Here is a 16517-nt window from a genome sequence, read left to right as displayed (position 1 = left end):
TTTCTCTTTCACTCTTCCTGTGGCCCCGCTATTTTCGCACGGGACCCACCCCAGGGACCAGTAGCGTAGCCAGCAGGGGGGCAGGGGGACAAAGTGCCCCCTGACAAAAAAAAATGAAAGAAAAAGTGCCCTCTGACAAAAAAATGAAAGAGAAAATCAGGAGGGAAAGGAAAAGAAAAAGGCAAGGAGCCCCTTTTCTAGCAAAATTCAGGGCCAAAACAGTGTAAAATACAATTTTTTTTCTAAGCTCGAAGACATACAGTCTCTATGTATTGTATGATGCAACTGCAATTTTTTTCGTCTGTGCCCCCAAAATTTTATTTTGCCCCCCTGACCAAGAAAGCTGGCTACGCCCCTGCCAGGGACCCACCCCAGGGGCCTTCTTGGGCATGGGACATGCTGCAGCTTGGCCTACTAGGCTATGTTAAAAAAGACCATGAAGAGTTGGGAGCTGCCATAAAATCCCGGCATAAGATGTAAATGTATTTATTTTCATCGGACAGGAGGGGATAGGGTCGGCAGTGACCTGCCGCTCCTACCCGGGGGGGGCTGATGAAAATTCAATTTTGCCACCCCTTCCTCAATAGCCAGAAAAGGGGTTTTTTTGGTGGTTTGAAAAAGTGAAGAGCAAAAAAAAAAAGGATTACCGGTAGGCCTATAGGCGCGCGCCTAGCACCCTAAAAGCAACACCTATAGTATGTAGGCCTACCGGTACCATTTTTTCACAATTTTTTATACTTTTTCAAATTTTTTCTGCCCTTTTTCTTTACTAATTCTTTTGCCGCCCCTTCATCTTTCGCGCCTCCTTCGCTTTTGGCCGCCTTCTGCTTTTTACCTCGGGGCTCAGACCCCAAAGCCCCCCCAAACTTGATATGCGCATGGTTGGGGTGTGGCAGGTCGAGCGAGGAGCCAGGGGCCAGGCAAATTTGGCAGGTCAAATCGAGTCTGGGCATGGGGGGACTGCAAGTTCAATTATCCATCACTTAGGCCTACTAGCAGGCCCGGGCTAGCAGGCCCAAATTTTTTTTTTTTTTAAAGCTTTTTGGTCACTAGGTCTAAATTTGGGGAAGAAAGTCCACTTTTCACAGAAGTTCCCCCGGAAAAAATTCCACTTTTTCAAAATGAGCACCCCCCCCAAAAAAAAATCCAGCCTATGGGCCTGCTTACTAGTAATTTAGCAGGCCATTTGGAAATTTGGGGGTGGGGGCACTTTTCTCAGTCAGTCATATAGGAAATAACCCAATCTGGAGGGGAAGAAAGTGCCTGGGAAAGTGCCTCATCCCCCCACTTTTGAAAACCAGCACACACCACAACACTGATTAATTATGTGACCCCCGTGGTAAATTATCAGATTTTTAGGGCAAAATGCCAAGAGATGTTTTGGGTTTCTATATTAGGCCTACGCCCTAAAAATTTATGACTTTCAAAAGCTTTCAAATTTTCTGCTTGCTGCGCTCGCATCATGATAGGGGCTGCGATAATTATGAGCCCCGCCCCGGGGGTAAAATTTTTTAACAAACTGCCAAAAATAACAACCTGCCAAAAATCCCCCGGCCTGCCAAAAGTTGCCCCTAATAAAGTTCCCCCCCCCCCCCACGGCCTACCACAAAACCTTTACTCCCCATGCCAATTTTTTGGGATCCCAAGTTGCAAACCTAATAGGCCTATGTTCAATATTGCGAGCACAGCGAGCACAACAACATTTTCCTGAAGAACATTTTTTTACCCCAGGGACATTTAATTTAAAAGGCACCCCCATGAATGTGTGCCCCTTTTGGCAGCCAAAAATTCCCAATTTGCTCGCGTATGCGATCGTAGTGAGCAAAAAAAAAATCAGGTTTCTGATAGGCCTTTTTTTATGATATTTTTAGGTCAGTCAAAAAAAAAGGTCCACTGGGAAGAAGGTCCACCCCCAAATCTGTCATGTGTGAAAAGGGGAAAGATTTGGCATTGTCACAATCACATCACAAAAATGCCCTAAAAAATTGATGATTCTCCACTTTCCATTTTCTTTTCAAAATTCTTTTTTTATAGTTTTCCTTCCTTCCTCTTTATTATTTTGATTTTTTTCCTGACAGTTTCTTTATGTCTCAAAGGTAGCTGATGCAATCCCTGTTACAAAAAATAAATGTTTTTTGTTTGTTTTTTAAAAGTTTTTTGTTGAGGGGTATTTGGAGATGAGCTGTAAATAGCGATCACCTGATCACGAATTGATCAGCTGAGCATTCGATCCCATTCATATTCATTCTTTTCAAGGACACCCAGAAGGTAAGCTTACGTAATTTGTGAATGCTGGAACCACAACGGCTATTATAATATCAAAATATAGCTTATGTAGACCTACATGTAAATCAATCTTATCTCAAGATCTGTGATCAGTCTGTGTACATAGAACCGAAAATAGTCTGTGAGTGTGAAGGTTTTGAGAACAGTAAAGCTTCCCCATTTTATCTCTTTCTCTCTATCTCATGTTTATCAGATGAGCAGTGCAGTTGTGGCCCTTTGTTGCTAAGACAAGACGTGTGTTGTCAAGTTCTCCATTGCTTACTGTGAGGAACCTGGAAATCATTTGGTTGTTGGTTGCTGTATATAGCAAACCTTTCATCTTGCAAGGTTAAGGTAAGCTTACATACATGATACGTACATCATGCACATTAGTCCGAATAATCAGTCCCAGAACAAAATATTAATTTCTGACATGATCGTGTTCTGGGTCTGAACTGTTTCCATATATGAAATCTTGATGGCAAATTGGACAAAAGAAGCACATGGTTCTACTTGACAGCTTTTTAATCCCTATTCATGTTACGTGAATCACGCTATTGTGGACCATCCTTCTAATACTCGAGTGTTTGGACAAGCGTAACGGTCTTTTGTCTACCTCTCTGTTTGTAAACAGACGAGTAGGTCAAAATTGTCATCCTCGCCGAATAGGGAAGACAGCGTAAAAGTACAGCACTACATGCACATACAAGTGTGTGCATTAAATGCTAGAGTACCGGTATGTTGCTATCGTTTTTCTGTCGATTTGTGTTAATATTTTTTGCAACAAATTCATTCTGTTATGTGTAAAATGTTGAAATTTGATGAAAGTTATGATGAGTCTACAACATATTTTGAGTAAAGACTAAAGATTGCCTGTTTTGAACAAATTTCAGCAACATTTTCGATGCGATCGCACATGATCAACTGCTCTACATGGTGTCATGCTTCAGCGAATCCGATTTTGAATGCAATGGTCTCTATTCTCTAGCCTAGAATGTGAAGCTCATCAGTGAGCAAATTCATGTCTAGACTTCTCGAGCAAAGGCAAGGGCATTCATTGTTCATGTTGTTATATATAATATATATATGATATATTAGACACAGACTTGGAAAAAAATAGGCAAATTGGCAATCTCCTCGCCGGGAAATTTGGTCATTTGGAGGGAAATTTTGCTTTTCTGGATAAAGAAATGGTTGGAAATCTTGCTAAGTTGGAGGAAAATTTGTCTCTCTTCCCAGGAAATAAACATTTTTCCAGACTATAGTATTAGTTTTTTTTAAATTTAACATAAATTGTACTTAGTGTGTAGATTTACTTGAGAAGTCTAGCCGTGAATTTGCTCACCGATATAGCTTCACATTCGAGGCTAGAGTCCATTGCATTCGAAATCTAGTAAAAATTGATGAAGGACACGTACTGTAAAGCATTGAAAGTTCGGAAACACAGCCGATCATGACAGGTGATCGCATCAAAAATTTTATTCTAATACACAGTTTAAAAGTCTAACTAAAGATATTGCACCAGTATGCTGTAGTACCAATTACAATATTGAATCTTTCATGCTCTTTGAAATACTTGCGGCTTATTATTTCGGGTTCAGTCACTGACCCATCACATTGAAACATCAGTTTAAAGATAATAGAAAATGTTTGATAAAGATATGTCATGTGTAAGAAAATAATGAAAAATTTGTAATTCTACATTGTGATCTCAGTTAAAAAGCTCAACTTGGTACTAAATATGTCTAGACTATGAACTAGACTATATAAAGAATAATTTTTGTGTTTCTTAATAGGATGGGTCAGGCATTTTATTAACCCTAACTCTATAAAATCTTACAAGATCTAGCAAATGAAAACCACTGCGCATGCATGCATTCCACCATCACGCATCACCCTACAATGTAAGTCATCATGTATAGTACTATACGCACGCTTTCATTGGTGGGCTAGCGAAAGAATTGTGGCTACCGGTCGGTGATCTTGTGATTGACACCCGAGTGGTCTAAGGTTCGAATCCCGGGGGTGCCAAGTACCTTCCCTGTTCATCTTCTGTCCATTTTTGTTCCTTCTTTCCTTTCCGATAGCCAAAAACCACTTTTAGCGTTATGTTTAACCCCGTTAATATGGCTTTATTTCCCTTAATTGAGGCATGCTTATCCCTAACTCTCTTAAATCTTATAAAGCAAAACCAATGCGCATGTAATGCATGCATCCTACATGATACCATCACCCTAAGTCATATACACGGACATTTTTGTTGGCAGGCCAGTGAAAGACCAATGGCTACAGTCGGTGATCTTGTGCTTGGCACCGGAGGGGTCTAAGGTTCAACTCCCGGGGGTGCCAAGTAACTTCTTTGTTCATCTATTGTTAGTGTCCATTTTCGTTTCTTTCCTTTCGGATTGCCAAAAACCACTTTTAGCATTACAGTTAATACTGACAGAGAGAAAAAATATGTTGGGACAAAAGGAATACAATCAAGTACTCAATCAGCAAGAAAAGTGAAAGGTTTCTTTAGACCTACCTTGGCTACCTTGTATTAAATAATGAATATGTTTGACCATTTCAGAGCCTGAAACTTGAAATCCACACTGCCAATATCTCTGACGGCATCATGGCAGAAGATGGAACCATCATCAGTACCATGAGGGTAGCGGAAGACTTGCTGGATTACCTCCCAGAAAACCCGCTACAAGAACCATTAAAAAATGCTTGGTTGTACATGAATGAAAACTACAGTAAATTTATCATTGCCACTATTGGTTCATACATTATACATGAAGTAAGTATGATTCAGACAGAAGTTTATTGTTTTTGTTTTTCTTAATACTTTCTTTTTTCTCTTTATTGGACAAAATGCCTCTTCTATACATGTAGTGGTTAGCTTGCAGTTTCAATTTCAAACAGGAAGGATATTTTACTCATGAATAGAAAATTTAATAAGTTAATTTAAAATGTTGGTATCGTATATCATGTTCAATGATATATGATTGAAAAGCAGTGCTTGTCACTGAAGCAGTAGAACCCTCAGTAAAGAAAGAATAAATAATAATAATAATATGTGGGTTAGGCCAAACATGGGTAAGAGCAAAAGGACTATCAGGGCTCAAAATACTTCATGGGTATGAGTGCTATTTTGGACCAAAAATAGCCCTCATATGTACATTTTTCCCATTGACAAATATTTAACACAGTGGTTATTTTGTTAAATTTGTGCAAATTTAAACCAATGAAAACTTTGGAGCAAGGTGCTTTGGACAGAACTTCAAGATAAATAAAATCTCCACCTTTAATGCTCATGGAGGTTGACTGCCCTAGTATAATGCTGCAATTTTATTTTTCTTCTTCCAGTTGGCCTATTTCTTAATATGTTTACCAGGCTTTATTTGTCAGTTTATACCTGCTATGCAGAAATACAAAATACAACCGGTAAGTGATGTACATGTATTTTATAACATACCAGGGAGATGGGGACATTCATGCAATCTGACTGAGATCGTATTTCAATATAATAATGTGGGCACTGGGCAGGCGCAAATACTATTCTAACCAAATCAAACCAATCAAAAGACATTATTGGAAATACCAACCAATCAGAGTGAATCAGGGATTAACTTCTGCATATGCGTACACACACATTTGTTACGCAGTGTACATTGACATTCGTCACGCTATGTTCACTCAAATGAAATTTTTACTGTAGTCTCATAGTCTCTGTAGTTGAACGCTGGAATTCAAGTGGATTCTTGCAAGATGGTACAAAATTCTATCACTGCATAATTCTTCAGGGATCATAATTTATTGTGATTAATTCAAAGTAATATATAATTGATATGCTTGTGTGAAACATTTTATCATACATGTACCTGCATATTTTTGACACCTTACTGTTATAGAAAGAATTGGGATTGATCAAGATTGTAATGAATTTATGAAACTTGATGCAATTTGAAGAGTCCAATACATATTGTTCCAGTCTTCTCATACAAAAACCCAGGGAGCTAGGTGGTTGAGACAGTTATTTCTAGATCTGATCAGGGGTCTGTGCCTAGTTGCATCCCTGCATTAATGCCAAATGCTAAACTTATAATGTATCTTTTTTCATAGCAATCAGCTTGCTTGTATCAGCTAAGTTTGAGTGCCGGGCAGCAATTTACATAAGTTTAATATTTTTAGCCAGATTTGACCAATATGGAACAGTAATGGACACTTAAAAGGATAATTTCAATAAAATAATGAGTGGTGGGCTCCATGCAGCATTGAAATGAACCTTTAGTGGTGGGTTCCAGTAGTGAGGGGTGGGCTCACCTCCCATCGTCGCCAATCAGTGATTCTCTATAAAATGTGTTGAAGGATGTGGGTTTCGTGTTGAACTAAGGAACTATACCATCACCTCAGCCTTTAGTGTGTTTATCTTTGGTTTTAAAGGATGTCTCTGGCAAATGACAATCACAACATTAAGCTTTATATGTTAAAAAAATAATTATCAAGCACGAATCACATGGTTTTATTTAAAACAAAACTCATATTGACCATAAAAATGAATTAATACAGCCGTCTCTCAACACACGATATTCAGAATTTCCGGGCGCCGAAATTGTCGAGTGCAATGACGTCCCAGTAATACAATGAAGGCTGACAACAATTGAGCACAGATAACCATGACGTCATTGCATTAGACAATTTCGGTGCGGGAATTTTGAATATCGTGTGTTGAGATCCGGATGCTTTTATTCGTTTTTATGGTCAATATGAGTTTGTTTTAAATAAAACAATGTGATTCGTGCTTAATGTTGTGATTGCCGGAGATATCCATTAAGTATGAGTCGTGAGTGTAAACCATGTTTTCCTAGCAGGCAGAAGTCGTTGATCATATTTTGTTTTGTTTCTTTTTAACAGAACAAACCAGAGACAGCTGCCAACCAGTGGAAATGTTTAAAGCTTATCATATTCAGTCATGTGTGTATAGATTTCCCATTCATTGGAGGAGCCTATTTCTATATCGAATATTTTGGAATATCAATGACCTGGGATGATATGCCAGCATGGTAAGAATCTGAACCCACTCATACTTAAAATGAATCAAAAGTTGTGTTATGGGGGAAAATTCAAGTTTTGTCTGTGTCTTACAAAAGTCGGGCATTAAATTTCATTCTCATATGTGACGTGTCATGTCAAAAGCAAACACTTTTGGGCAGGTTATCAATTTTGAGGTTTTTACATATCTTAAATAAAGAGATATTTTGCTCCACAAGGCTGTTTTCCCCAAAGAAATGGGACATTCCTAAGCGAAGATATTGAGTTCGTAAGTTATGGTATTATAAAATTGGAAATTGAGATATCGGCCTTTAAAAATATTATTGACAATGTTGAGGGTAGGAATTACCTTGAAAAATGTCTCATAAAATACAAGATGCCAGTTATATTCTGGTCTGAAACTATAAGACAATATTTTTAACATTAATAACACCACAAATTTCTAACAAACTGAAATTGGGGAAAAATCACCCCCGGGCAGATTTTTGGCTATTTCTCCATTTACCGTCCTGCCCAAAAGTGTCTGCTTTTGACATGACACGTCATATATTCCGCTTCGATATGCCGTTAAACAAAATGCTGTACTTAAAATACATGTAGTTACATGGATACTCGCTGTAATTGTATAATTTAAAACAAATTATTTGCATAATAAATTTTGTTCACAATTTTTACTTGTAATTTGTTATTCCCATCTCAATTCTCAGCCTGTTACTGGAAACTAGAATATTACTTATTTTGGTCTGAGGTTCCCAGCTTAGGTATAAGTAGTGTGCAGTTAGTTAATTTCAGCCAACATGTTACCCAATCACAGAATTAGAGAAGGAGAACCGGGACTCCCTATACCGCCACGTACACTCGCGCCGTCAGCTATGGGGAGAAAATTGGGGTATTCGGTCCTTGCCGACGGTGCGCTGGAGACGAACGAAAACAATTCTGCGCCTCATCTGAAGCGCCTTGGTACTCAAGTGCAGGTCGCATCAAGTGCGTCTCTCAAATGCGACCATCATCCATGTCGCGCTTGCATGACAACGAATGCCTCGAGGGAAACCGAATACCCCCAATTTTTGCTCCATGCCTGTATCAAGAGGGCGGTCGAGTCCTGGTTCTCTGGTTCTGTGTACCCAATCAATCAAATCAAGCACCTAAATGGAATCAGCCAAATTTGTTGTCTTTGTAGGTCAACAGAGCAAAGTTCAACATTTGAAGCCATATTTTAAAAAAATTATGACTTTATATCCTCCCATAGAACTATAAATGGCCAAAATAACCAGTGGGGCTTCTTTCACTTTACTTTGTTATTTCAGCTTAAAATGGACAGCAACCTTTCCCAGTAGTTATTACTAATATTATTTCAACATTTTGAATAAAGAATAACAAAATTAAAATTTGACAGAAACCATACATAAGGCTTTAAAATGAATATTGTGTGGCCTACGTGTGTATACAGTACACTGATGGTGGTTTTAAAGAAACTTAAATAAACCGACCATTATCTTGTGATAATTAATTCAGGGTTGAAATAGAAGACAAATAAGTGACAAATGTAAAAATAAGTATCCTGGCGTGCAAGGTGTATCAAATTTATAATGCTTTATCTTCCGACAATATCTAGACGGTCAAAAATTATGCAAATCATATTGGCTGATATATTATTGTATTACATATTTACAGTATTTTCAAAATTAGCTTCATTTCGCATCCTAATTGATAACAAGTTTCTATAAAAATACAGAAGTAAACAAGTACAATTATATAGCGATGCCCTTTGCTATTGGGTCAACTGAAGAACAATGCAGTTATCAAACCATTATTTACCGTGCGATGATGATAAGATAAATGTGCCATATTGGGAGAACAAATAGGAATTATTGATAAGAGATTACAGTGGCAAATTCATGGTGCACGCGTCCTTATAAAATGTGGGACACATGTAACCAGCCATATGAAAAGGTTGCACTTGGGAACACTCATACACCTTCATATGGCTAGATGGAATTAGTTTAATCCATTCATAAAACATATTATAAAAATGTCAGTTGTGCCCTATTGTCATGTCAGTTCAGTAGTTCTACATGTATAAAGGCAAAACAAATATAAAAAAACACCCTACATGTAGTTTGTATCCCATTGTTGGCCTGAAAACCAAACTGCATTTTTGTCTTTTTAGAGTAAGGATTTATGGTACCCTATGCCTCAGATTACAAATGATTGTCAAATCAGTCCACAGTAAGGGTAGATATGAAAAAATAAATTTTAGGGAAATTATAGATTGATGTTCATGTAGACTTTATTGGTTCCATATTGCTTGTAAAATAAAATGTAAGAGACAAAAACTTAATTTTTGCTTGCAAAAAATCTGGATTTCTCAAATAAAAAAAAAACAGAAATGGGGTAAAATGGCCCCCAAAATAAAATGTGCGATAGCGCTACATGTACCTATGGGAAGCAAACATGTTTTTTTAGCCTTATAGCTTCAACTTGTCTGAAGACAGTCTAAAAACTGCCTATAAATTAGGTTTACAAGAGAAATTTTGTGGAGTAAGTAATACACATATAACAGGTGTTTTTTAAGCTACATGTGTTGTTTTTATTGTTTATGCCCATGCAGGTACCAAATGTTACCACGTATGTATGCTTGTCTTATCATAGAGGATACATGGCATTACTTTGTACATAGAGCTCTACATGACAGGAGGGTATACAAGTATATCCATAAGATACATCATTCATTCCAGGTAATAACAAAGGTCAAGTAGAAAAGTTCTTTTCTTACACAATCAGTGGCAGTGCTACTGGGGATCCCCCTACCCATATTTTTCTTGCCCCTCCCCCTTCCAGTAAAAACCCCAAATTTAGAAAATTTTCGCTTTTGCCACCACCCCCCAAAAAAATCCTGGTGCCACCACTGTACATAATTATGTAAATGGAAGCCACGCAGTAAGAGCGGATTTGTTGAACCTAACTGGCTGAGATGCCAGTATGCCACTTGTCAGGGTTTTTTAATCAAGATGTTGGGTTTTATTTATTTTCAGCCCATTTCTAAGCTAGTTTAGGTGTTCTAGTTTGAGTCTTCTTTATGTTTTACTAATCGTAGTAGTAGGTCTTAAAAATTGGGCAATATCATGGGTAGTGCTTTTGCATTATATTACAAAGTCATGTGACCTGTTTTCTGACATAATACATAATGGTTCCTTACAAGGCAAACTTCAGCTGGTGTTGTAATTTACAACTTGCAGCTAAATTATTATCAAATTATGAATACACGTTTCTAAGCATGTGACTCAAAGTGTGTCACATGTATAGTCACATGTAATTTGTGATGTTTTGTGATATTAGTGTTTCTTCTTGAACTGGTGTTGTAATTAACACCTTATCAATGACATGCACTTGTAGCAAAATGAAAACAAATTATGATGATCTAAATGAAAATATTAAAAGTAACCTAAGCTAATTAAGCAGTCATTTATCTTTCAGTCAATAAACTAATTTACTATAATTATTTTTTTCAGGCTCCTTTCGGAATGACAGCAGAATACGCCCATCCTGCTGAAACAATGAGTAAGTTTTGTCCGACTAATTAAGGTCAAATCAAGAGAATGTCGTGGGAATTATAAATTTGTAAGGCATGTTATGTATGCTGAATCATCTCCCATTATACCTTTTGCTGCAAGTAATACTGAAATTAAACTTGTTTAAAGTCAAATTAAAGACAAAAATTTCTTATTTTCAGTCAAATGAAGCAGTACCTTATTTGACCTAATGGGTGATTTTAACCTGGATTTTAAGTCCTTTCAAATGGGTGCTTAATAATTACTATAGTTATGAAAGAACTTAATATTTTTCAATCAAAGCAATGTATATTATAGTTTATATGTAACTATTCTAAAATCAGACCTGCTATGCAATCAGCCCTTACTTGACTTTAAGATATTTTAAAAAGTTTTCAGAAAAAAGAAAAGAAGTGGAAAAATATGTGCACAAAATAGTAAAGAAAAAAGTGTGACAAATGGTAATAAAAAAGAATTACCTAACACATAGGTTTCTACCAAGCACTGCTTGGCAATTAGCAGCCTTTAACCTTATTCAACATCTTATCCAAGATCCATTGATTTTACAATATGTAACTGTTACAAAAATAATTTATCTGTGTCCTCATTTCCAACCAAGACAAATCGCAACCTATATATAAAAAGATAAGCCAATTAACAAACAAAAAGATGCTATTTTGACCCACTATTATCAAGTTTAAAACGTTCTATAAGAAACTAAACTTTTGCTATTTGCTAAACAATTGCTATTTCAATCCTTCATTACCTTGTGTAAAGTCTGACTAATATAGTTTTTACTTTATATATATATACCACACACGTAGGCCTACACATGTACCTTATCACGCGTGGGCAGCATGTGATTGATATATATTTACATTGAGCACACATGTTGAATGGTGTGTTCTCTGTTTGTTTAGTGTGCTTAAATTAGCTTGCACGTTAGATGTTGATCAAACTTGATATCATCAAGGAGGCAGGATTAAATCATGTTGCATCCCCGGGGTTACATCACATGTATTGTCCCACAGCAGCTAAAGGGAATATCCCATTATGCTTTGAAGTACCTAATAATACTATAATAGAACTAAACGTGTCATAGAAAATGTACACAAAATCCCACACTTCAACTTTCAATTACTGGCTTAAATCAGAGGAGCTAAGACTTTTGTTTGAAAAAAATATGACCCCAGAAGTTTTGTGAAACTATCCATACCTCTCAATATCTAAGCGGCTCTTGTTTATATTTTATATACATTTGCTATGGAGCATGCAGAGATGCAATGCATGATGGAATACTCCTTTCAGCTGCTGTGGTATTGTCCCATTATATGAATGTTATAGAAGGGCAATATTTATTTTGGGCCAAAATTCCAAATGAAGGAAGCTACTGACTGCCTCTTGGAAGACAAATGTATTTCAAAGCAGCAATCCATGTAACTCAAGGCCCACAATAATCAATAAATTAAAGGCCCATTCAGTGATTTGCTCATCCGGACAATCGTAAAAATCATCATAATTCAGGTTTCGGTACCTTTGTCATAGATATGCCAACATAGCCTGCTAGTGGTTCAGTCAAAAGCCCTGTATTTAAGACAAAATAGTCATTTAACATGAATCTGTAATTTATACTGACAGTATATAAATTAGCTTCATGTATTTGAATGGAGCTTCAACTTTGTCAATACTGCTGTTTTCTTTGTTTTTTGCTTAATTATTCATTTCAAAAATACCAAATGGCAATTTGAATGACTTATCCCTCACTTTATAGACAATTTTAATTTCTTAACACTTTCGCTGGGATCACTGAATGGGTAAGTACTATCATGCAGGCCTGCTGTGCTATGAAAAAAATGCAAACAAACAAAACCCAAACCATAAATTTCAAAGCCTGTATCAAATAAATTGATTTTCTGTCTTTTCTTTCGCTCATCAGTTCTTGGTATGGGATTCATGTGGGCCATTTTGCTGACATGTAGCCACATTTCTGTATTGTGGATGTGGCTTATTTTCCGTCTTGTTGAGACAATTGAAGTACACAGTGGTTATGATGTACCATACTTGAACCCACTTCATCTACTACCATTTTATGCAGGTAAGAATTCATTATATAAACTATTGGACTATAAAGTTATGAGACATAATGAAGTTGGAAGAGAAATGTCCATTTGAAACTTAATTTTTCAAAGTCAAATTAGGTGGGTGGTAATATTCCATCAGAGAAGATATTTTTAATAACCTTCCCAGAATCGTTTTCATTTTGAGAATAGACTGGCTAACAATGGGTCACTAGTCAAGAAATAAACATATTTTGCAAGATCTGGATGTGCTCTGTTCATTGAGGTACATTACGTCTCTATCAACCCATGTTGCTCTAGATATCTAATCAGTACAGAAAATTGAAATGAGGGAAATGCATCATGGGAAGTGTAGGATATCTTCTCTGACATTCGGTATCCAATACTTTTAGTATTTTTTTATTTACTCTCTGTGTCTCTTCATATTTATTTAACCTGATATAACATATTACTGTGATGTTCACAGCATATTGCCAAATAGAATCAAAGTGTAAACCTTTCCCTGCTAAAGAAGCAATAATGTCGCCTCTGACAGAATCAAGCGATACAAAATCTTGTGATGGCTAAAGCAGGCCATATGAAGAAGCGGGTGTTATCTTTATCAGAACTTGCTGCAATTACCAAAATATAAATATGTCGTTAAATAGATTCATCTGCAGGTTTGTTCAGTAAATAAACATTTTGGATTTTTTACTTTTCAAAACCAAGTGAAATTTTACTCACTACAATATTTCGTCCTAGGAGGACTTCATCAGGTATGACTGATTTTGGTCATCTGATCCACTTTCCCGGCAAACAAGTTTCAGTGTTTTCCGGTACCCGGTATTCCTTAGTTTTACATCCAGACTTTGCAAGATAAAGTGACACGAAACGCCAATATAAATATTATGTTTACATTTATATAGTAGCCATTTTGATCTGCCAAGATCGTAAACAAGTGTTGGGCGATTAGTGGTACATTAGTGATGCGCGGTATATGATATCCTGGATATTACACTTAGGGCGCGTTCTCACTATGCCTGTTTGATACCAGGACGTGGACTCGATCCTACATCGAGTCCACTTCAAGCCATAGTGAGAACGCGAAATAAGTGGTTTCGATCCTACATCCAGGATAGCATCGAGACCACCTCATTGAGGTAGTCTCGCATCTAGGACGTGGTATCAAACAGCATAGTGAGAACGCTGCTTACAAGTGGACTCGATCCACTTATACCGGAAATGTTGTATACACAACCTTGATGGCCGTCGTTGTACTATAGGCCTATACAATATACATGTCTACATTATATAATTTTCCATGATAAAATGTAAACATGCATTTTTAACTTTAAAATTCGTAGCTGGTATTATAGAACAAATTTATACATGCATGCTTTATTTCATGAATTTACAATATTTATTTTTATGCGGAAAAAAAATCGAGGGGAAAGTGGATATACACGGACGTTCGTTCGTTCGTTCGAGATGCTTGCCGTAGTTTGATGAGCAGCATGCTTCTCGTGCAGTGTGAAAACAACGGCATCGCGGCAAGATACAGATTTTATCCAATTTCAGAATTAAACAAAACGACATTGGGCTTTACAGTATAATACAAAAGAATATTCAAGTGTAATGTTCGTTTTTGAGGTGTACATTTTGCTAGACTGAGTTAAAATTACCAATCAAAATTTGTATTTTTGATGGTGATTTAGAGGTTGTGTTGCGTGTGAATCGACGTGCTTGACCAAAATCAGAAATAACAACCCGATGTATTTCTCTCATTTTACACGTATAGGCCTATATAAAATAACAGTTTTTAGAGGTGTTTATCTTTCCAAATACATGCATATATCACAAAATAACATATCCATAGATTGAAGGAATATATCAGGGGGCCTGGAAATAAAACATGATCTTTCCAAATTGATAGTCTATAGTAAAGTTTGATTTGTGCTGTGAGTTTGGCTCAAAACATGCATTGGAACAGAATTTGTGACGTCATGGTCATGCATTGAAGCGCTTGATATTATAACATCCGGGTAAGTGGAGTCGATCCTACATCAGCATTTTGGTGTTAGTGAGAACGCGAAATAAATGTGGACTGAGTCCACTTGTATGTGGACTCGGACCTAGGTACGAGACCCCATGTCTGTAGTGAGAACACGACCTTAGTCTCTTTTGCAGACTTCAGAAGTGGATCGTAGACATGACTCAAGAGGTAGGTGCCCTCCTCCCTAAACAGGGAGGAGGGCACCTACAATATGGGTAAACCCCAGTAAATTCATAAGACTTGACCCATTTTGTGCAGCGCTATCCTATTGTGTCCGCCATATTTCGAAAAGGCTAAAGGCCATAAAACCTTCTTTGCCATTTATCTCTAAATGCACTCAATGTGACTTAACCCCTTTTTTTACATTAGAACTAGGTTTTCAAGGACTCATGTGCACTTGGTTTATCCCGATTCCATGCTCGCTCTCGCAGGTTTTCTCCGGGATCTCCGGTTTCCTCCTGTATCGCAAAAATCGGGTGATTAGTTGTTTGGTTATCAAAACTTCCTTCACCCAATGGAATTTGGGGAGCTGCACAGATAATTGGTGGATGTTACAATCTAAATGCGGATAGGTGTGCGCCGTTGTAATGATTCACCATTGCAGCGAAATTACAGCGCTTTGAGTCCTCTAAGATCTGGAGAAAGGCGCTTTATAAATCCAAAATTTTTATTTATTTTATTTTTATATTAATGCTTGAAACCACCTTAATAAATGCTTAATCCTCTGCATGCTGGCGATAGGCTTCAACATTAAAAGTCACAAGTTTTGAGATATGTTCTCAAAATATCAAAAGTTATCCCAAGAAACACTGAGCCAAGACTAGGCTTGTTTGTACTCATTTTAATGCATTTCTCATGCTGAGTCCAAATATAGTCATGAAAATGTGCAATTCTGAAATTTTACTCCCATGTGGAGAGTGTTATAATTGTTGTGTTTGTTGTTATTTCAGGTCCACGATTCCATGACTTCCATCACATGAACTTCAACGGCAACTATTCATCTACATTCACCTGGTGGGATAAAATCTTTGGTACAGACAGACAATGGAATGACTTCAACAAAACCAAAGCAACCAAAGAATGGGAGGTCATTGATCCACTCAAGGAAAAGTCACAATAAATCAAAACATTCTTGCAATTTATTGTTTTAGTTTTTTATATGTTGAATGTTTAACTTCCATGTAGTTTTTGGTGTTACCGAGTTGGTGCAAAAAAAAAATAATTCATGGCTCTCTAAATATTCATCAGCCAACTGCAATATAAAGCATTTTCAACCCTGATGTGGTAGTGACGTCAGTGCGCATTTCATTGGGCACAGCTACAAACCGCTAGTGTTCGCTCAAAGCGCTAGCATACACACACGCTTAAAGACGCCGCATAGATGAGCGCGAGGAACAGCTGCCTCAACGCTTTGATGTCACTGCCACATCAGGGTGAAAAATACTATCTCAGCGCAAATTCCAGCGAGTGCAGTTTCAAAAGGCTAGAATTCACTCAGAGCCCTGGTGTACCATCCAGATGTTTAAAGCATGCAAAATGTTGGCCTGAACA

The 16517-nt window shown here is 37.2% G+C and overlaps 1 protein-coding gene across 1 annotated transcript; it reads left to right on the top strand.

Annotated features, from left to right (window-relative positions):
- The first annotated feature begins 2479 nt into the window (after positions 1 to 2479).
- Positions 2480 to 16138, top strand: LOC140141919 (methylsterol monooxygenase 1-like). Its single transcript, XM_072163798.1, has 8 exons — positions 2480 to 2619; positions 4838 to 5050; positions 5620 to 5697; positions 7168 to 7316; positions 9917 to 10043; positions 10818 to 10866; positions 12793 to 12951; positions 15917 to 16138. The coding sequence occupies exons 2-8, from the start codon at positions 4883 to 4885 to the stop codon at positions 16084 to 16086; spliced, it is 900 nt and encodes a 299-aa protein (XP_072019899.1). The 5' UTR covers positions 2480 to 2619; positions 4838 to 4882; the 3' UTR covers positions 16087 to 16138.
- The last annotated feature ends 379 nt before the right edge of the window (positions 16139 to 16517 follow it).

The sequence above is a fragment of the Amphiura filiformis genome, chromosome 20 (genome assembly GCF_039555335.1).
Source record: "Amphiura filiformis chromosome 20, Afil_fr2py, whole genome shotgun sequence".
NCBI lineage: Eukaryota > Metazoa > Echinodermata > Ophiuroidea > Amphilepidida > Amphiuridae > Amphiura > Amphiura filiformis.
The sequence above is the reverse complement of the archived record's forward strand: the minus strand, read 5'-3'. Positions and strand labels throughout refer to the sequence as shown.